This window comes from Nyctereutes procyonoides, unplaced genomic scaffold, assembly GCF_905146905.1.
Source record: "Nyctereutes procyonoides isolate TBG_1078 unplaced genomic scaffold, NYPRO_anot_genome, whole genome shotgun sequence".
Lineage (NCBI taxonomy): Eukaryota > Metazoa > Chordata > Mammalia > Carnivora > Canidae > Nyctereutes > Nyctereutes procyonoides.
Window position 1 is genome coordinate 92,344 of NW_026575139.1, and position 16,406 is coordinate 108,749.

General features: G+C 64.0%; 1 protein-coding gene across 3 annotated transcripts; it reads right to left on the reverse strand.

Moving 5' to 3' along the window:
• Positions 1–1,585: 1,585 nt before the first annotated feature.
• Positions 1,586–8,928, reverse strand: PLD4 (phospholipase D family member 4). 3 transcript variants are annotated; one of them, XM_055304145.1, is made up of 10 exons: positions 8,826–8,928; positions 6,219–6,418; positions 5,594–5,777; positions 5,299–5,419; positions 4,632–4,759; positions 3,876–4,076; positions 3,073–3,212; positions 2,767–2,932; positions 2,590–2,686; positions 1,586–2,070 (listed from the first exon to the last, which is right to left on the reverse strand). In XM_055304145.1, exons 1-10 carry the CDS (start codon positions 8,850–8,852, stop codon positions 1,868–1,870), a joined length of 1,467 nt encoding a protein of 488 aa, XP_055160120.1. In that variant the 5' UTR covers positions 8,853–8,928; the 3' UTR covers positions 1,586–1,867. The 3 variants fall into 3 exon arrangements, with proteins under 3 accessions (XP_055160120.1, XP_055160118.1, XP_055160119.1); XM_055304143.1 differs by having other exon boundaries at positions 3,073–4,076; XM_055304144.1 differs by having other exon boundaries at positions 3,073–4,076; positions 6,219–6,412; positions 8,826–8,919.
• Positions 8,929–16,406: the final 7,478 nt, after the last annotated feature.

Sequence of the window (16,406 nt, forward strand, 5' to 3'; positions counted from 1 at the left end):
ACCCACCCTGCTCTCCAGGGCTGCCTGTGGGGTTGGCGCTCTGGTCCTGGCCTCACAGCCGCCTTGTCCCGGGCGGGTCAGCCCCAGGCTCGCAGGGCTCCGGGCTCCCGGCCACGCTGCGACGACAGGTGCGGAGGCCACCCAGCAGCCCAGGGGCCATCACACCTCAGCGGCAGCCCGGGAGGCCTGCTCCACAGCAGGAGACCTACCTTGATGAGGCTCAAGAGCCCCCCCACCCCCCCCAGGATGCCTCCACGTGGCTCCTTCTGTGGCCGCGGTGGACAGACCCTAACGTGGCCCTCCTGCCCCTGCCCCCTGGAGCCCACGCCGTGTGATCCCGTCCCCTCGGGAGTGGGCCCAGCCCGTCTTTGCTTGTAAGCAATAGAGTACACAAAGGTGACACGCGTCCTTCCGTGATTATGCCTGTCGCGGCGTCCTCGCTGGCTGATGAAGCAAGCTCCTCGGCCGTGGCAGGTCCTTCAGAGAAGCCCCTGTGCCAGGGCACAGAGGGGGGCCCAGCAGGACAAGCAGCCCTGGGTCACCCGGCCTGCGAGGGCCGAACGGAGCTGGTGGGACAGGTGATGAGACCCCAGCCCCACTCACACCCCCACCGCAGCCTGCGGGGCGCTGAGCACAGGCCCCAGAGAAGCGGGTCCGTAGGGGCCGGGAGGTCGTAACGTGCGCTGTCGTCGGCCGCGATGTGTGGCAACGCCATCACGTGTGGAAAAGTCATGCAGGGAACGGACGCCGCGTGGGAAGACTGTGGCCCCTGCCTCGGGCACCAAGGCCTGGGAGCTCGGGCCTCGACTGGAGCTTTGGAGGAGGAGGAGGAGGCTGACCCCCACCGGGGTTCGCAGGACACCCACAGCCTCGCATGACAAACACCCTGCGGCTTCCTTCCTGTCCTCGTTCATGAACTGCCTGTTGTCCAGGGGATCCCACACCCCCTACATCGGGTGACCCTCCCCTCCAGCCGTGGGCAGGGGGCTCACTGCCCAGCTCTTGCTGCTGCCCCCACAGCTGGGAGCAGCCATTCTCCTCGGGGCGGGTGAGCAGGAGCCCCGGGCCTGGCAGGGGTGGGGCAGGCCGTGCTGGGGTCTGCAGAGCGAGCGCCCCAGCCGCGGAGAGGGGGACGCTGGGTAGCTGGGCGGCGGTGGGACACCCGGGAGCCTCACTCTGCTGCCCCACCTGGGTTTGCTCCCCGGCGCTGCCGCAGGAGGAGGAGGAGGAAGCTCCCCGAGGTGGGCCCCCATCAGGACCCCTGCGCTGCCTCCCCTTTGGGCGCAGTATCCCGTGCCCACAGTGCTGCCCACTACCCACCAGGCCCACCACGAGGTCCCAGGGGCCGTGCAGCAGCCCTGCACACCCTCCCCTCTCCAGGACGTGTCCCCACCGGGCTGGGTCCCTGCCCCTGCCCCTGCCCCTGTTCCTGCAGGTGGCCACTGGGCACTGTCAGGCAGAGCAGCCGCGCCCGGCAGCCGTATGGACACAGGCCCCGCACACGGTCAGGGGTGCTGAGCTCCAAGCTGGGGCTGGGGGCCCTGCAGCCCACGCGGGACTCACACAGAGAGGCAGGGAGGTGCGTCTGTATTCTGAGGCCCCCCTTTGTGGGTGGGGACGGTGGGTCTGTGGGTCAGGGAGGAGCATCCCGGAGGGCTCTCCGAGGAGGTGGGGTTTAAGAGAGGCTGGTGCGGAGAGCTGAGGGCGAGGAAGCAGTCTCCACCTGCCAGGGGTCGGGAAGTCCTGGCCCCGAGCAGGGCTGGCAGGATGGGCCGCTCGGAGCCCCGACGAGGACAGGTGCGGAGGTGCGGGGGGAAGCAGCGTCCACCGGGAGCCGTGGGGCCGGGGCGCCGCGCGGAGCTGGACCTCAGCCCTGCCAAGCACAGTCCTGGCCCTGGGCTTGCCCGTCCAGGCCCACAGCGTACTGGGAATCCCAGTCCCGTTCAAACAGGCGGCGCAGCTGCTCCTGCACGGTGCGCACCCCTGGCCGGGCGCCGGGCGGCCTCTGGCTGACCACCAGGCTCACCCCCGAGGTGCTGCTGAAGTAATCTTCTGACCAGTTGGAGGTGCCTGGGGGCGGAGATGGGAGGGAGTCCCTGGATGACTGGGCTCACGCGGCCCCTCGGCAGGGCAGCTGTGCGGCCCCGTTGTGCTCTGGGGACAGAGGGGGCCCAGCGGCCGCTCGGCGCTTGGACGCTGCGGCCGGGGCAGCTGCTTGGTCGCAGGGGGGCGATGAGCTCGCCACGCGTGGGGCTCCATCCGCGCCATCCTGGGACGGAGGGCCTGAAAACCCAGTGCTCAGGCCTTGCCGCCCTCCCCGTGGGCCCGGGTAGGGGCTGCGCTGCTGGCCTGGCCCCTAGAGCCCCGCTGGAGATCCCAATCCCCCTCGGCTGCCCTGGGCCGTGAGGGGTCCCTGCGGCCTGTGAGGGCAGCGTCCCCTTCCGCACCCCGGCCTGGCCTCCACTCGGGGCTCACGTCCCGGCCCTGTGGGTTTATGAGGCCTCTGGGGTTGTGCACACTTGCTGGGCCCCCTCCAAGACTCCAGGTCCTGGGGCCGCAGGCCTGAGCCCGCCGCCCGCGGCTGCTCACCTACGTAGGCCGCCTTCTCTGTGACCACGAACTTGCTGTGGTTCACTCTGCTGAACGGGATGTTGGTGTGATTCCTCACGGGCACGATGAAGACTTTCTTGGGGGAACAGAGAGGGGGGAGCGTGTGGGAAAGCGGGGAGCGCCCTCCCCGAGCCGGCCCTGGGAGCGGGTCCTCACCACATCCACCGAGACGCCGGCCGCGGGGTTGCTGAAGGCCTGCAGGGACCGCAGGCTGGGGAACATGCTGGGGTCCGTGTGGGGCCAGCAGCTGACCAGCAGGCGCACGCGCACACCCCTGTTGAAGGCCGCCGCCCGCAGCGCCGTGTCCAGCACCGGCCAGTACCTGCGGGACGGAGGCTCAGGGTCCCCGGGCCCGCAGCCGCGGGGGGCGGGGTCTCGGCGGGACAGGGGACGGGCCGGGGCCCCCCAGCAGCAAGGCGGGCCGTCCCCGGGGCCGCCGGGCTCCCCCCGCCCCACACGCACCTGGCGGGGTGGACGAAGCGCGTGGTGGGGAAGTACTCCATCACCGAGGCGTAGATGAAGTCCTGGGCGCCCCCCATCACTGCCAGCAGCGCTTCCAGGTCCCTGGTGCGGCCGTGCGGGCACAGCACCGGCGGCGACGCCTGTTCACGGGCAGCGGTCACTGAGGGCCCCGAGCGCCCCCTGACTGCGGCCCTACGGGGCACCCACCCTCCAGTGTTTGGGAGCCGGGGGAAGGCAAGAGACACCACCTGGAGAGGAGGGCAGGGGGGAGGGGGCTTAAACTGGTCCCCCCCCCGCTCCCCACCCCCACTCCTGGTTGGTCGGACTTCCCGGACGAGGGGGCTCAGCGGGGCCCGGTGGAGGAGCGCCCCCCGCGGTGCGGGGCCCAGACCAGCCAGCGGGGCAGCTGGAGGGCCGTCTGCTGCCGGCGCCCGGCGGAGGCGCTTGGCCCTTCCTTCCCCGCGGAGGGACAGAGCCACTCGATGAGCCGGTCCTCCCCGACTTCCTGGCCCCCAGCTGAAGCCACCTCGGCCCCACCGGGCAGCGCATTTGGAGACTCCCCGCCCTGGGCCGCAGGATGCCCTGCCAGCCCCGTCCCCCGGATGGCCATGGCCGCGTCCTCCCCTGGAGCTGGGCCTGCCCACGCCAGCCTGCCGCTCGCCAGGGGACCACGGCCCCATCCTGGGCGCTGGCTCCCCAGCTGCTGCCCGGAGGCCCCGGCAGGCACTACGGCAGGACAGGGTTCCCCGAGGGCCCGTGCAGCCGGGAGAGCAGGGGCATGACGGCCCCTCAGCCCCTCTTACGGAGAGGTAGGCCGCGGTGGGCACCCCGTCGAAGCGGCCCCGGAGGGGCTGGAAGCGGTTGATGTGGGACCAGAAGTTGTGAGGCCAGGCTTTGGGGAGGACAGCCTTTGGCGCCCCCAGCACCCAGTAGGTCTGGAAGGTCTTCTCCAGGTCGAGGGCCAGGTGGCTGCAGTTGTAGATGATGGCGCCGAGCTCCTTCACCTGCAGGGACGGGGCAGCGGCTGTGTGAGCCCCCCCGCCCCCCAGGCAGAGCGCAGCCCCCCACCCACACCCACACCGGCCCGGCACCGTGTCTCCGCAGGAGTCACAGCAGACAGGGTGCTCGGCGGAGCTGGGAGGTGGGGGCCCGGGGTGCCCCGCCGGCCTTCAACATTGTCTTCCAATGAACACAGAGACACGTGTTTGTGAAAAGATAGAAAATGCATAAAAGCCCCAGAAAGCCAGAAAATTCCATCTTTGCGTCCCTGTCTGGCTGCCTTTCCCGCCACGGTCCTTGAGCTGGTTTTTATCGCGTTGCTTCTCCTAAAGGGATGGGGCTGTGCAGTCGGCAGGTTTCCCCGGATAAAGACACTGGGACGTCCGTCTACAGGGTTGACGTGACATTCCACGGGGCGGGCGTGACAGCCGTGCGTGACTCCGTAACCAGTGCCACCGGGGTGAAGGCCCCAAAGCTGCACGGGACGCCAGGCCCAGCCCCTGGGAGTGCGGGCGGGGACGGGGCCAGGTGCACCTCCCTTCCCGGGGCTCGGCACTCACCTGCGTCAGGGACCGCCAGTCCATGTTGGCACTGCCCAGGTAGATGTGCCGCCCGTCCACGACCCAGAATTTGGAGTGCAGAACACCGCCGGTGAGCTTCTCCATGGGCACGTAGCGCACCTGCGCACCTGGCGAGAGTTCAGGACCCCATGGCCCACTGGCTCGTGTCACGGTCGCCTTCACGGGCCGAGCCTGATCTCGGGCTGACGACCCTCACGGCAGTGCTGCTGGGTTCATGCCATCATCGTCCCCACTTGACAGGCGGGGAAACGCAGGCCCTGACGCCCCGACTGGCCCCAGATCCCCCCGGGCAGCCCGGCTCCGGAGCCCGGGTCCGCAAGGACTGCTCCCCGGCTGAGCTCCCAGCCTGAGCCCACCCGCAGGTCTAAGCAGCGGGGCTCAGGGGGGCCCCAAGGCCACGCCAGGTTCTGCCCCGTGGAATACGGCCCTCGGGCTCCCTGGAACCAGCCCCGGCCCCGGGGGAAGCTGACCCGAGCATGCCGCCCTGGGTCCCCTCCATCCCGGGGAACTAGGGAAGCGGGGGGAGCCTTTCCCCACCTCCCCCCAGGCCGCCCTGCTCTGCTCATCCCTGTCCCTGTCCCTGTCCCTGTCCGGAGGCACATGCTTACCCCCGGGGCCGAGGCGTCCAGGACAGCCGGGCACCTACCTCGGGCCGCCAGGACCTGCAGGTCCGTGGACTTCTTGGCCAGCGACCGGCTGCTGGTAGCCACCACCAGGGAGATGTTCTTGTCCAGCAGCTGCTCCAGCTTCCGCAGAAGGGCCTCCCCCTGTGAGGCCAGGCCAGCCGTGAGGGGTGACTCCCTGCCCACTAGGAAGAGCCCAGACCTCTCCCGGGAGGCCACCCTGCCCCCCCCCACGCAGAGGCAGGGAGCTGTGCCCTGGCACCCGGCTGGGCGGGACGGCCTGCAGCCTCCGAGCAGGGTGGGGAGGCCCGGGCATACCTGCTGGGAAGACGAGTCGTTGACCCCGATGTCAGCCCCCGTGAGGGACCAGTAGAAGGAGGCCACGTGGATGCTCTCCTGGGCGGCGTCCAGCAGCTGCAGCCAGGCCTGGGCCAGGGGCTGGGCAGACGGGCTGCCGGCTGCAGAGGGCAGGTCCTGGGGGATGCTCTCCACGAGGACAAGCCTGCAGAAGGGGCACATGGGGCCTGAGCGGAGCCCAGGTGCCACCAACCTGCCTCGCATCACCCGTTCCTTCCCCACTGGCCAAACCGGGGGGCTCACTGCCAACATGGGGCCCGAGCCCAGGCCGAGGGTGCATGGAGGGGGTGCCAAATAGACTGGACAGGGCAGGCCTGAGCCCAGCAAGCCGGCGGGGGGGTGGCAACAGCCAGGAAGGAGCAGGGCGGGTTAGGGCCAATCCCAGGCACCGCCTTGGAGAGCCTGGGAGCCTGGGGAGCTGTGGCTCTGAGCGGAGATTTACTGGGGGGCAGGCCCTTGGAGGCGGCCCAAGCTGAGCCCGAGGAAGGGCTGGACCAGCAGCTGCATCTTCCAGGAGGCGACAGAGGCCCGTGTCCTCCCACGGGGCGACAGCGGGAAGCACCCAGAGGCACACGGGCTCACTCACCGGCAGGAGTCCTGTGGCGGCTTCAGGGCCTCCCCTCTCGGGGGCTCCCAGGCCCGGCTGGCCCCGTGGCCCCTGGACCTGCTGGGCCCTTCCTCGGGGCACACCTGGCCGCAGGTGGGAGGAAGGTGCACCTGCCACAGGACGTAGGCAAGAGCCATGGCGCCGAGCCACAGCGAGGCCAGCATTGCCAGCACCTGCAACTGGAGAAGGCGTCACCACGGGGCCCCTGGATGCCGCGGGTGCGCCCTACTTCAGGGTGGGCTGACGCGGCCCCTCCAGTGCTGACAGAGACTGTCCCCGGCTCCCCAAGGGGACCAGGCCCGCAGTGGGGCGAGGGCAGGGTGGACTGAGCAGGGCCCAAGCTGCCCATGTCGGGGGGCTCGGGTGGCCTGGGGCCGTCCCTCGGCTCCCCCTGAGCAGGGACATGGGCAGGCGAGGGCAGCCCACTGGTCTGGCTGCTGTCGTCATGGCCACTCTGCCCACCTGCCCCCGGGTCCCCCGCGCCGGCCTCTCTGTCCTGCGGGCTGTGGGGCGTGTGGAGCGGCCAGGCAGGGGCCCCGGCACTCTCTGTGGAGGCCTCAGCACCTGACAGGGCCACCGGGCGTCACCCGCAGCCCAGCCCCGCCTGGGCCGGGACCCCACAGAGCCTGCTGCTGAGGTGGTGCCTGGGCTGTGAGGCCAGTGCCAGGCTTCCCTCTGTTGCCTCTCCTGGGCACCCCGGCCTGCGGGTGGGGCCCTCTGCCCGGAGCCTGAGGCTGGTATACGGGTGTGTATGCGTGTGTGCGTGTGTGCAGGTGTGTGCATGTGTACGTGTGTGTGTGCATGTGTGTGCATGTGCGCACACATGTGCATGCATGACCCCACCTGTGCCTTGTGTGTGCATGTGTGTGTGTGCATGTGCACGTGTGTGTGCACGCAGGCAGGTGTGTGCATGCACATGTGTGCATGTGTAGGCATGTACGTGCATGTGTGTATGTATGACCCCACCTGTGCCTTGTGTGTGCGTGTATGTGTGTGCATGGGTGCACATGTGCGTGCACGCGTGTGTACGTGTGTCCCCATCTGTGCCTGTGACCCACCTGGCCCTCGGGCTGCTCCCCCCTCTCGGTCTCCCTCCCCGGGGGCATCTGCGTGTCTGAATCTCGCTTCCTTCTTTCAGCCACGCGTGTGGCGAGGCCCGGAGCCATTTCTGCTTTCAGCGGATGGGCCTGTAAGTCGCCGCTTCCCTTCCCAGGGCCGGGCCCCAGCCCCGCTCTCTGCAGCCCCTCCTGGGACCCGGGTAGCACCCCACCCTTCCCATGGCTGGGAGGGCGTGGGGCAGCTGATTTGGGGCCCTTCGCTGCTGTCCCGGAGGGTCGGGGGAACTGAGTGAGGACCCCGTGGCACCGTGTGGGGGCTCCCCCCGCACAGCAGGACTCTGTCACCCGCCGGGGCACGTCCCCCCAGGGCAGCTACCCCCAGAAAGACTGTGGAGCCAGGTGGGCTGGGCCGCTGCTGGACCCTCCCCGCCGTGGCCTCTGATGCCACCACGAGCCGGGCGCCCCCGGGTTCAGCACGCCCCCCTATGCAGTGACTGGGTCACCTGGCTAGCCACGCACCGTCCAGATGTCCACAAGCCTGGGCCGTGGTGGGGAGGGGGCCTCGGGGCCCGGGGCCACGCTGCAGGCCTCGTGGGCAGCTAGGCCAGGCACGTGCAGCCAGGCTGTCAGCGCCAGCCCCGTGGGCTCCGTGGTTAGTGTCCAGGCCCTTGGGCTTTGCTCTAGGACTGTCCTCCCTCCCGTGGGACACCCTGGCCTGCCTCGGGGTGGGAGACGGAGGCTGGAGGGGCTGTGTCTGCCCTCAGTCAGAACATTATAGGACGGTGGGGGCCTCAGAAGCCAGAACAAGGACCAGAGCAAGGCCTCAGGGCCTCAAGGTGCTCCTGCACCGGGCAGAGCCAGGCTCGGGGGGCCGCCCAGCCTCACCACCCCCTCCGCGGGTTCATCAGGCCCTCGCTGACCCTCAAGGGAGGCAGTGGGTGTGAAGCGGGGGCACCAGGGCCTCCTGGGACTGGCCGCTCCCCTACTGCAACACAGGGGAAAGGCGCTCGTCCCCCAGACCCAGACGTCCCCCGCAGAGGGCAGGTGAGAGCCCTGCGGCCCCACTGGGATGTGGAGCTGTCCTAGCACCTCCCCGACCACCGAGGCCCGGGCACATCCTCTCCTCTCTCGGCCACTGGGAACAGCACGGGGGCCCGGGAGGCCGGCCGCCCTGGCTGCAGACCCGCTCACTCACTGCAGCACTGGGGAGCCCATGTCCCTGGGCTGGGGGGCCCGCGGTGGGGAGAGGGTGGCCCACTAGGGATCGTGTCTCAGAGCTGTGGCGGGCTGTGGGGTCCCCGGCCATCAGAGGTCATGGCAGGTGTGGCGCTTCCTGCCTGCAGAGCGTGGGGTGCGGCTGTCAGCTCGAGGGGAGGCTCCCGGTGGTCCCTGCTGCGCAGACTAGAGGAGGGACAGTGGTCGGCAGGCCCCGCGGAGGCTCTGCGATCCCCTGGGCCTGGGGTGCTGGCAGCCGGCTTCCCCGGCCTTCGGGCTGGCTCTGCCCCTGCGCTGGGCCCCCTGGACTCACCTCGGGGGGTCGTGCCTTGGCGTCCATCTCACTGCAGCCGCAGACTGCAGCTCCCAGTCGGGCAGGCTGCCTCCGCCCGAGCCCACCTGCCTCCTCTCTGCAGCCTGCTGCTTCCCCTTCTGCCACTTCCTCTTAGCCCCGAGCACCTCCTTCTGCTCCCCCGACACACATCTGGAGCCCGGTGGGCCAGCGGGAGCGTAGGCCTGGGCACGCTCACCTCCAGATTCTCTCCCCCGGCCCCATGGCCCAGGCGGAGGCGTTCTCCAGGGCAGGTCCGGGTGTGGGTTAGGCCCGGTGCCCCCCACACAGACCCAAGGAGGCCGGCTGGAGCGAGATTGCTCATTTCTCTCTCACACTAACCAGGTTTAGGGGCTGGTGGCCTACCGCTGTGGGCTCCACGGCCATGGGGTGCCAGGTCCTCCAGGCTGCTCCTAGGGAATCCCAGCTCCCAATCCCTAGGGTTGGCCTGTAGCCTCGAGGGCCCACAACGGCTGCTGGAGTTCAGCCATCACCTCCGTGTTCCTAGGAGCATAAGGGACGTCCCGGAGGAGACATCCTGGAAGTCCCACGGGGCACTCCCGCTCGGGCATCAGGATTTAACGAATATCTTCCCTACAGGGTCGCAACACCAGTACCAGCCCTGACAGTCAGTGGTGCCTTGATATGGCCAGTCATGGTCTGGTTCCCGTCCTCCCGAGGCGAAGGGCTGCGGGCTCCTTCCTAAGGGCACGAATCCCATGTCAGGGGCTCCACCCTCCCGGCCTGACCTCCTCCCTCCCCGCGGAGTCTCCCTCCCGGCGGAGGCTCCTCTTCCTGCTACCTGGGCCCTGCGAGTGAGGCGGGGGCAGCTCGTCCTGGCAGGGGTGCGGCCGGGGGCGGGGGGGCTGCCCCGACAGCCACGGGTTCCGCTGGATCTCAGCTCCCCCACTAGTGACGCTAAGTCTGCTTGTTAGTACAACGCGCTCGCTGCCTTGCCGGCGCCCAGATCCTTACCGACCTGCTCCTGCTGGTGCCCGCGCGGCCGACGCCTTCCGAAAGAAGGTTCCAGCTCAGCCGAAACGTGGCAAGGGCTATCTTGCTTCTCTTGCTTTTTAATTTTATTATCCACTCCCCCACCCCCCAGCCCCGCCGTTTTATCGCGACCCACCTGCCATGTGCACGTCCGTTTCCGGCTATGACATCACGGTCGATACTTGGAGATGCTGCAAAATGCCCACCACGATGGGTTCAGGTGGCACCTGTCACCTCCGGGTCCGGTGCTGTTCGCCGCAGCGAGGACGGGGAAGACATGCCGTCCTGGCCACCTCCTAGCACACGGCCCTGCGCTGCCAGCCCCCCACCCGGGGATCCCCGGACGCCCGACGTGTGTCCCCGCTCCCCCGCCCCCGTGCCCGCCACGTCCGGCTCTGTCCACGAGCTCGGGTTTTGCAGACTCCCCAACTGGGCGCCTCCCAGGCTTCGTGACTCAGCTCCCTGCACAGTGCACCCTCCAGGTCCAACGGGGGGCGGGATCCCCTCTATCTCATGGTTGAGCGGCGTCCCACAGAGTAACAGTCCTAACGCCACTGCAAACAATGACACTACGAACTGGAATTTAAGATTTCTCTGCAAGGTCTTTCTCACGATTATGTCTGACCAAGGATGTAAACAGCAAGCACCGTGTTCTAAAGTCAGTCTTTAAAAAATAAATAAATAAATAAAGTCAGTCTTTCTTTTTTTTAAAGACTTTATTTATTTATTCAGAGAGAGGCAGAGGCACAGGCAGAGGGAGAAGCAGGCCCCATGCAGGGAGCCCGACGTGGGACTCGATCCCAGATCCCGGTGTCATGCCCCGGGCTGAAGGCAGGCGCTCAACCACTGACCCACCCATGCGTCCTAATCATCCCCAGACCTTAAGGGCATCTGAAAAAAATTACTGGAATGTTGATAATTCCTAGTAGAAATCTCAGGTGCTCCAACGAATAGCAATGACTTGAAGTGAAGTCTTGCCACGCCCACGCCCCTTATAAATCATTTATTAACATTTTGTCTCCCTGGCCCCGGAGTCGCTGGGAGGTCTGTGCTGGTCTGTGGGCGGATGCTTGCCTCCTGCAGGGAGGGCCGCACGCCAGGTGTCTCTTTACCCCCCTGACTAAACCACGTGCCACCGTGCACGACCCTCACTTTCCCTAATAACAGCTCCTGTCTTAAAACCTGCGTTGTCTGACTTTAATTTCCCTACGCTAGCTGTGCCTCGACAAACACTCACATGACTTTTAAAAATATCCTTCTCCCTTAGGTTGGTATGTGTCTGCTCTTCAGATCTGTGTCTCGTAAGCAACAGAGCTGGAATTTATTTTTTTTAAAGATCTTATTTATTGATTTGAGAGAGAGAGCGGACGCGCGTGAGAGGGCACGAGTGAGAGGAGGGGCAGAGGGAGAAGCCGACTCCCCCGCTGAGCAGGGAGCCCGACGCGGGACCCGATCCCAGGACCCCAGGATGGTGACCTGAGCCCAAGACAGACACTTCACCACCTGAGCGGCGCCCCCAGAGTTGGAATTTAAAGCCTATCTAACCCGACCATCTCTGCCTGTTCCAGCTGAGTTTAGTCTATTTACATTTATTGTGATAACCGCTACATTGTTATTTATTTTTCATTCCTTATATTGTGTGTTTGGCTCACATCGTAGGGTTCTGTGCGCCTCTCCCGGGTCCCCTGAGTTTTCTCCGGTTTTCCCCTCCCGGTCCAGCTATCCCCTGTCTTGGTGGTCTGGTTCCAATGCCCACCCAACCCCCCTTATCCTTTCCGTGAGCAGACAGGGTCATCCTTCCTGGACGTCCGTGGTCCACGTGGTGGCCCCAGGGCACGTTCCGACCCACGCACTGCGAGTGGAGACGTCTGGTCAAGGGGCCTCCAATGCTTCCTCCTGCCGCGTCCTGGGCTCCTATGGACGCAGAAGCGGGGGGCACCAGCTTCCCACCTGAAGGACGGTTTCCCCAAAGGGCCACTTGGACCCACTGCACGTTTTACATCCACAATAAATATTCTTTTTTTTTTTCACAATAAATACACTTTTGTTGTGTTGAGGCACTCACCTCCGCGTCCCCAGCGTTGTCGCTAGCTTGTCTTTGCCTTTCGCCCCTGCACCCGTAAGGAGGCAGGGACATATTTAACATCTTTCCCTCTCCTGGGTGACGCAAGGACCTTCGGGTACATCGGCACGACGTCCGATGATCTGCAGTGTATGTTGTCTCTCACGTTTGTCCTGTCTTGTCATGTTATGATTTTAAACCCCGTACATTACACATCTTATCATCAGTTTTTCCAGTCAGGCGGTGTGAGACTGATCTGCTTGTATCTCTGTCTGCTCAGCCTTCCTTCTCTTATTCCAGACCCCCCAGCGTCCCGCCCCCTGAAATACGTCCTCTACAACCCACCTAATAGGAATTCGCTGGTTATGACATTCTTGGCCGCCAGTTATTTTCCTTCAGTGGGAATGTGCTGAGGGACGCTCAGTCCTTAGCGACATGCAAATGTCTCTAATTTCCCTCCATTACTGAAGGACAGCTTTCCAGCCACAGGATTCTGGACAGACAGTTGTTTTCCCTGGAATCCCGAGGTCCTTAGGGCTCTGTTATTGCTGAGACACCTGCCCTCATTCCTTTCTAAGGCATTTCTTTCCTCTGTGGTTGGTTTTTAAATATTCTCCTTGTCTGTGGCATTCTTCAGTGCTACAAGGTGTAGCCAGGCGCAGTTTCCTTTTTTATTTTTTATTTATTTATTTATTTATTTATTTATTTATTTATTTATTTATTTATTTTAAAGGTTTATTTATGATAGACAGAGAGAGAGAGAGGCAGAGACACAGGAGGAGGGAGAAGCAGGCTCCATGCAGGGAGCCCGACGCGGGACTCGATCCTGGGACTCCAGGATCACGCCCTGGGCCAAAGGCAGGCGCTGAACCGCTGAGCCACCCAGGGATCCCCTTTAAAGTTCACTTATTGAAGCCATCTCTACACCCAACGCAGGGCTGGAACTCACAACCCTGAGATCAAGAATCTCATGCTCGGGGTGCCTGGGTGGCTCAGCGGTGAGGATCTGCCTTCAGCCCAGGGCGTGATCCCAGGTCCGGGGATCGGGTCCCGCATCAGGCTCCCTGCATGGAGCCTGCTTCTCCCTCTGCCTGTGTCTCTGCCTCTCTCTGTGTCTCTCATGAATTAAATAAATAAAATCTTAAAAAAACAAGTCTCCTGCTCTACCGACCGGAGGCTGGAAGGCCTGAATCCAGGCGTGGGCACGGGGTCCCTCTGAGCTCCTGGCACACCCGGCGGCCTCAACGACTCTTCATCCCTTCTTTCTAGAACTCAGAAGGATGCAGGCTCAATGCCTCTGAGTTAGGCCGTGGAAAGGAGCAGAGTACAGAGTCCCAAGGCCCAGAAGGTCCCCTTCATGAGGAGGCCATCGCCCGGCTGGGGCCCCCCTGGCAGGGCCACCCAGGGGCCCCGATCCTCTCACATCTTCAAGGGTGCAGTCCGACTTGCTGCTTTAATCGTGTTCCTGTGGGTGAGGCTGGCGGGAGCCCCCACAAGTGGGGAAGTTTGGAGGTTCATTACCCCCACGTTTCCCCCAGGTGGCACAGCACCCGGCCACGGGCAGAGCGGGCAGCGGGGAGCACTGTCTGGCTCTGCCTCCTGCGGGAAGGGGAGCTGGGCGGGAGCAGCCTGAGGCCGTGTCCCCCGCGGTGGGACTCCCTGAGGGCTCCAGTGGTCTACGTGGAGGCCACCTCCCGGGGGCGGCTAAGGATCTGCGGTGCACATGGGCCCGCCCCAGGAGCTGTCACCCGCCTCCAACCACGTCTACCCGCCCCCTTCACACAACACAGTTTGTTTCGAGTGGTGTCTTACCCAAAGCATGAGTGGACACAAACAGGCTTCTTTGAGTTCATTCATGGGCTGGTGGGGCTTTTGCATTTTGGCCCCGGAGGGGAGAATAGCCCTCAACAGGCTCACACACACCCAGCGACGGGGATCCCCCAGTGTCGGGGAGACCCCCCAGTATCGGGCAGACCCCCCAGCATCAGGCAGACCCCACAGCGTCGAGGAGACACCCCAATGCCGGGTGGACCCCCCAGCGCCGGGTGGACCCCCCAGCATCAGCCAGATCCCCAGCGCCGGGCGGATCGGCCAAGCCAGCGTCAGCCACTGCAGCTCCAGCCGAGGCGTGCTCCGCGGAGTCCCGCAAAGTGTTGCCCCGCGCTCTCATCCTTCAGGCACATCTTGCTCGGCGGAGCCGTCATCCCCCGTGGCTGGAAGCGAGCCCCCCCTTCCTGCCTGTGGCCAGCACCTGGCATCTCAGGGGTCCCCGCACTTCAGAGGCCGCCGCTAACCGCTCTCCCCGCGCTTCTGAACAACGAAAGGAACTTGGCTTCCAACTGCCTTGGGGATTCTGTTTATTCCTCTCCAGGGTGCCAGCCCCACCTTTTGTGGGGGGTGACGGGTCCCAGCCACCGTCATGGGCACGGGGATCTGCTGCATAGTTACCAGCCTCTGCACCCGCTCGCACGCCCAGTCTGCGGAGCTCCGCTCCTTCCTGAAGAACAGTAAAGCTGCAGGCGTCATCGGTGGAAAACGTCTCTCCCCCATCACTCTGGAACGACGGTTTTGCCGGGTGACAATTCTCTCCTGGAGCCTGAAGGGCCCGGCCTCCGACGGCTCTCTGGGGGGGACGTGCGTCCGTCCACCTGCTGCTCGCCTGGAGGCTGCTCTCCTACCTCTGTCTCCTCTGAAGGTTTGCTCTTTATCTTGGGTCCTCCGTGTTTCAGCGTGGCTGTGTCCAGGTGAGGCCGGTTCTCATCCACCGCCCTCCCCCTTGGGGCTCAGAGCTCTTAAATTGGAGGACTTGTGCCTGCAATCATTTCTAGAACATTCTCAGCTGTTATCTCATTAGACGGCCCCTGCCTATTTTCCGTACCCTCAGTGTGGAACTCGGGTTAGGTGTGCACCGAGCCTTCACATCCACACCCCACACCACAGACTCTCCTTCCACAGCGGCACGTCTTCGCCCCAACCTTCGGGTCCGGCTGACGTCGGGCCACCCAGCTGCATCTTTGGCTGTTTACCGGCTGCTCTGCATTCCTGAGGTTCCCACTTCTTACCTCAGATTTTTTTCTCCCGCCCAGAGCCAGGCAGCAGAGGAGCTTCCCTGCCCTGTCACCAGGCCCTGGGTGGGGTGCTCTGACCCCTTGCCCTGTGCGACCAGCCTTGGGGACACTTGGCTCTGCGCAGGATTCCTTTTTTTTTCTTTTTTTTTTCTGCGCAGGATTCCTAATTTCACCTCCGCTCTTACTGGGCGAGTGTGGACAGAAACCGCGAGTGCTCAGCCACGAGGAGGTTTCTGGGCCTGTAGCTGCCCCTGCGGGCTCCATACTCCAGCTCCCAGCACCCAGCTCCTGCTGCACGTCTAGTACTGGGCACTTCCCTTTCTTTACCAAAATCTCACATTTGCATCTGGTTTCAATTTTACTTTCAGCCAACAATTGTAGCTGTTCCGGTTGGCAGAGATGAAGCAGAAGTGTGAGAGGCTGAGAAGCCAGGCAAGCAGACAGAGCCAGTTTTGGCAGACTCACGAAGCCGGAGAGGAACACGCGGGCATTCCTGTGGTCCAGGGCCTCTAGGACTGGAGGGGTCGAGGTGCTGTGGAGAAAGAGAGCCGAGCGGACAGCGGGGCACTTGCCAACTTGTGCGCTGTGCAGGAACAGGAGGCTGAACAGAGTGGCCAAAAACCTAAACAAAGCTCCATAATATGGTTCTGGGGACACAAAATTGAGGTCAGACTCTCTTTCAAAGGAGGAGGGTGTTGGTAAGCTCACCTGACTCGCAGGTGGGGCTCTTGCGGACTCCAGGAGAGCCTACAAGGATGGGCAGACAAGACACAAGAGGTAGAACAAGCCCCATCGTGTCTAAAGCTCAGTCCCTGGCTGCATTGAAGGGACCTATCCCTGCTGGGTGATCCTCTCTGTTGAAATATGGCTTCATCCAGGCCAGCTCTGTTCTTCTCCATTCTCAATGTCAGTCACTTTAAACCAAGAGTCAACAGAGGCACCTGGGTGGCTCAGTTGGTGAAGAATTTGCCTTCATCTTGGGTCATGATCCCAGGGTCCTGGGATGGAGCCCCATGTCAGGCTCCCTGCTCAGTGGGGAGTCTACTTCTCCTTCTGCCCCTCTCCCTGCTCCTACACTTATCTGTCAGATAGACAAATAAAATCTCTAAAAAATTTTGAAAAATAAGTCAAGAGTCACCAGACATCAAACCATTGAGCCAAGAGCAGAAATAAGGATCCAGGTATTGGGGCTCAAACAAGCTTTGAAATAGCTGTGATGACTATGCTCAGAACAACAAATGACAAGATGGAAATTTTCACTTAGAGAAATGAAGTTTTTTAAAAACATTTTTATTTATTCATGAGACACAGAGAGAGTCAGAGACACAGGCAGAGGGAGAAGCAGTCTCCCCACAGGGAGCCTGATGTGGGACTTGATCCCACAGGATCATGCCCTGAGCCAAAGGCAGATGCTCAACCACTGAGCCACCCAGGTGTCTC

Excerpts from the sequence above, each read along its gene's own strand:
- PLD4 (XM_055304143.1), bottom strand. The coding sequence starts at position 8,852 with ATGGACGCCAAGGCACGACCCCCCGAG. Across the intron at positions 2,933-3,072 it reads CGCTTCGTCCACCCCGCCAG|GTACTGGCCGGTGCTGGACA; the intron begins GTGCGTGTGGGG and ends TCCGTCCCGCAG. Across the intron at positions 2,687-2,766 it reads CCGGCGTCTCGGTGGATGTG|AAAGTCTTCATCGTGCCCGT; the intron begins GTGAGGACCCGC and ends TGTTCCCCCAAG.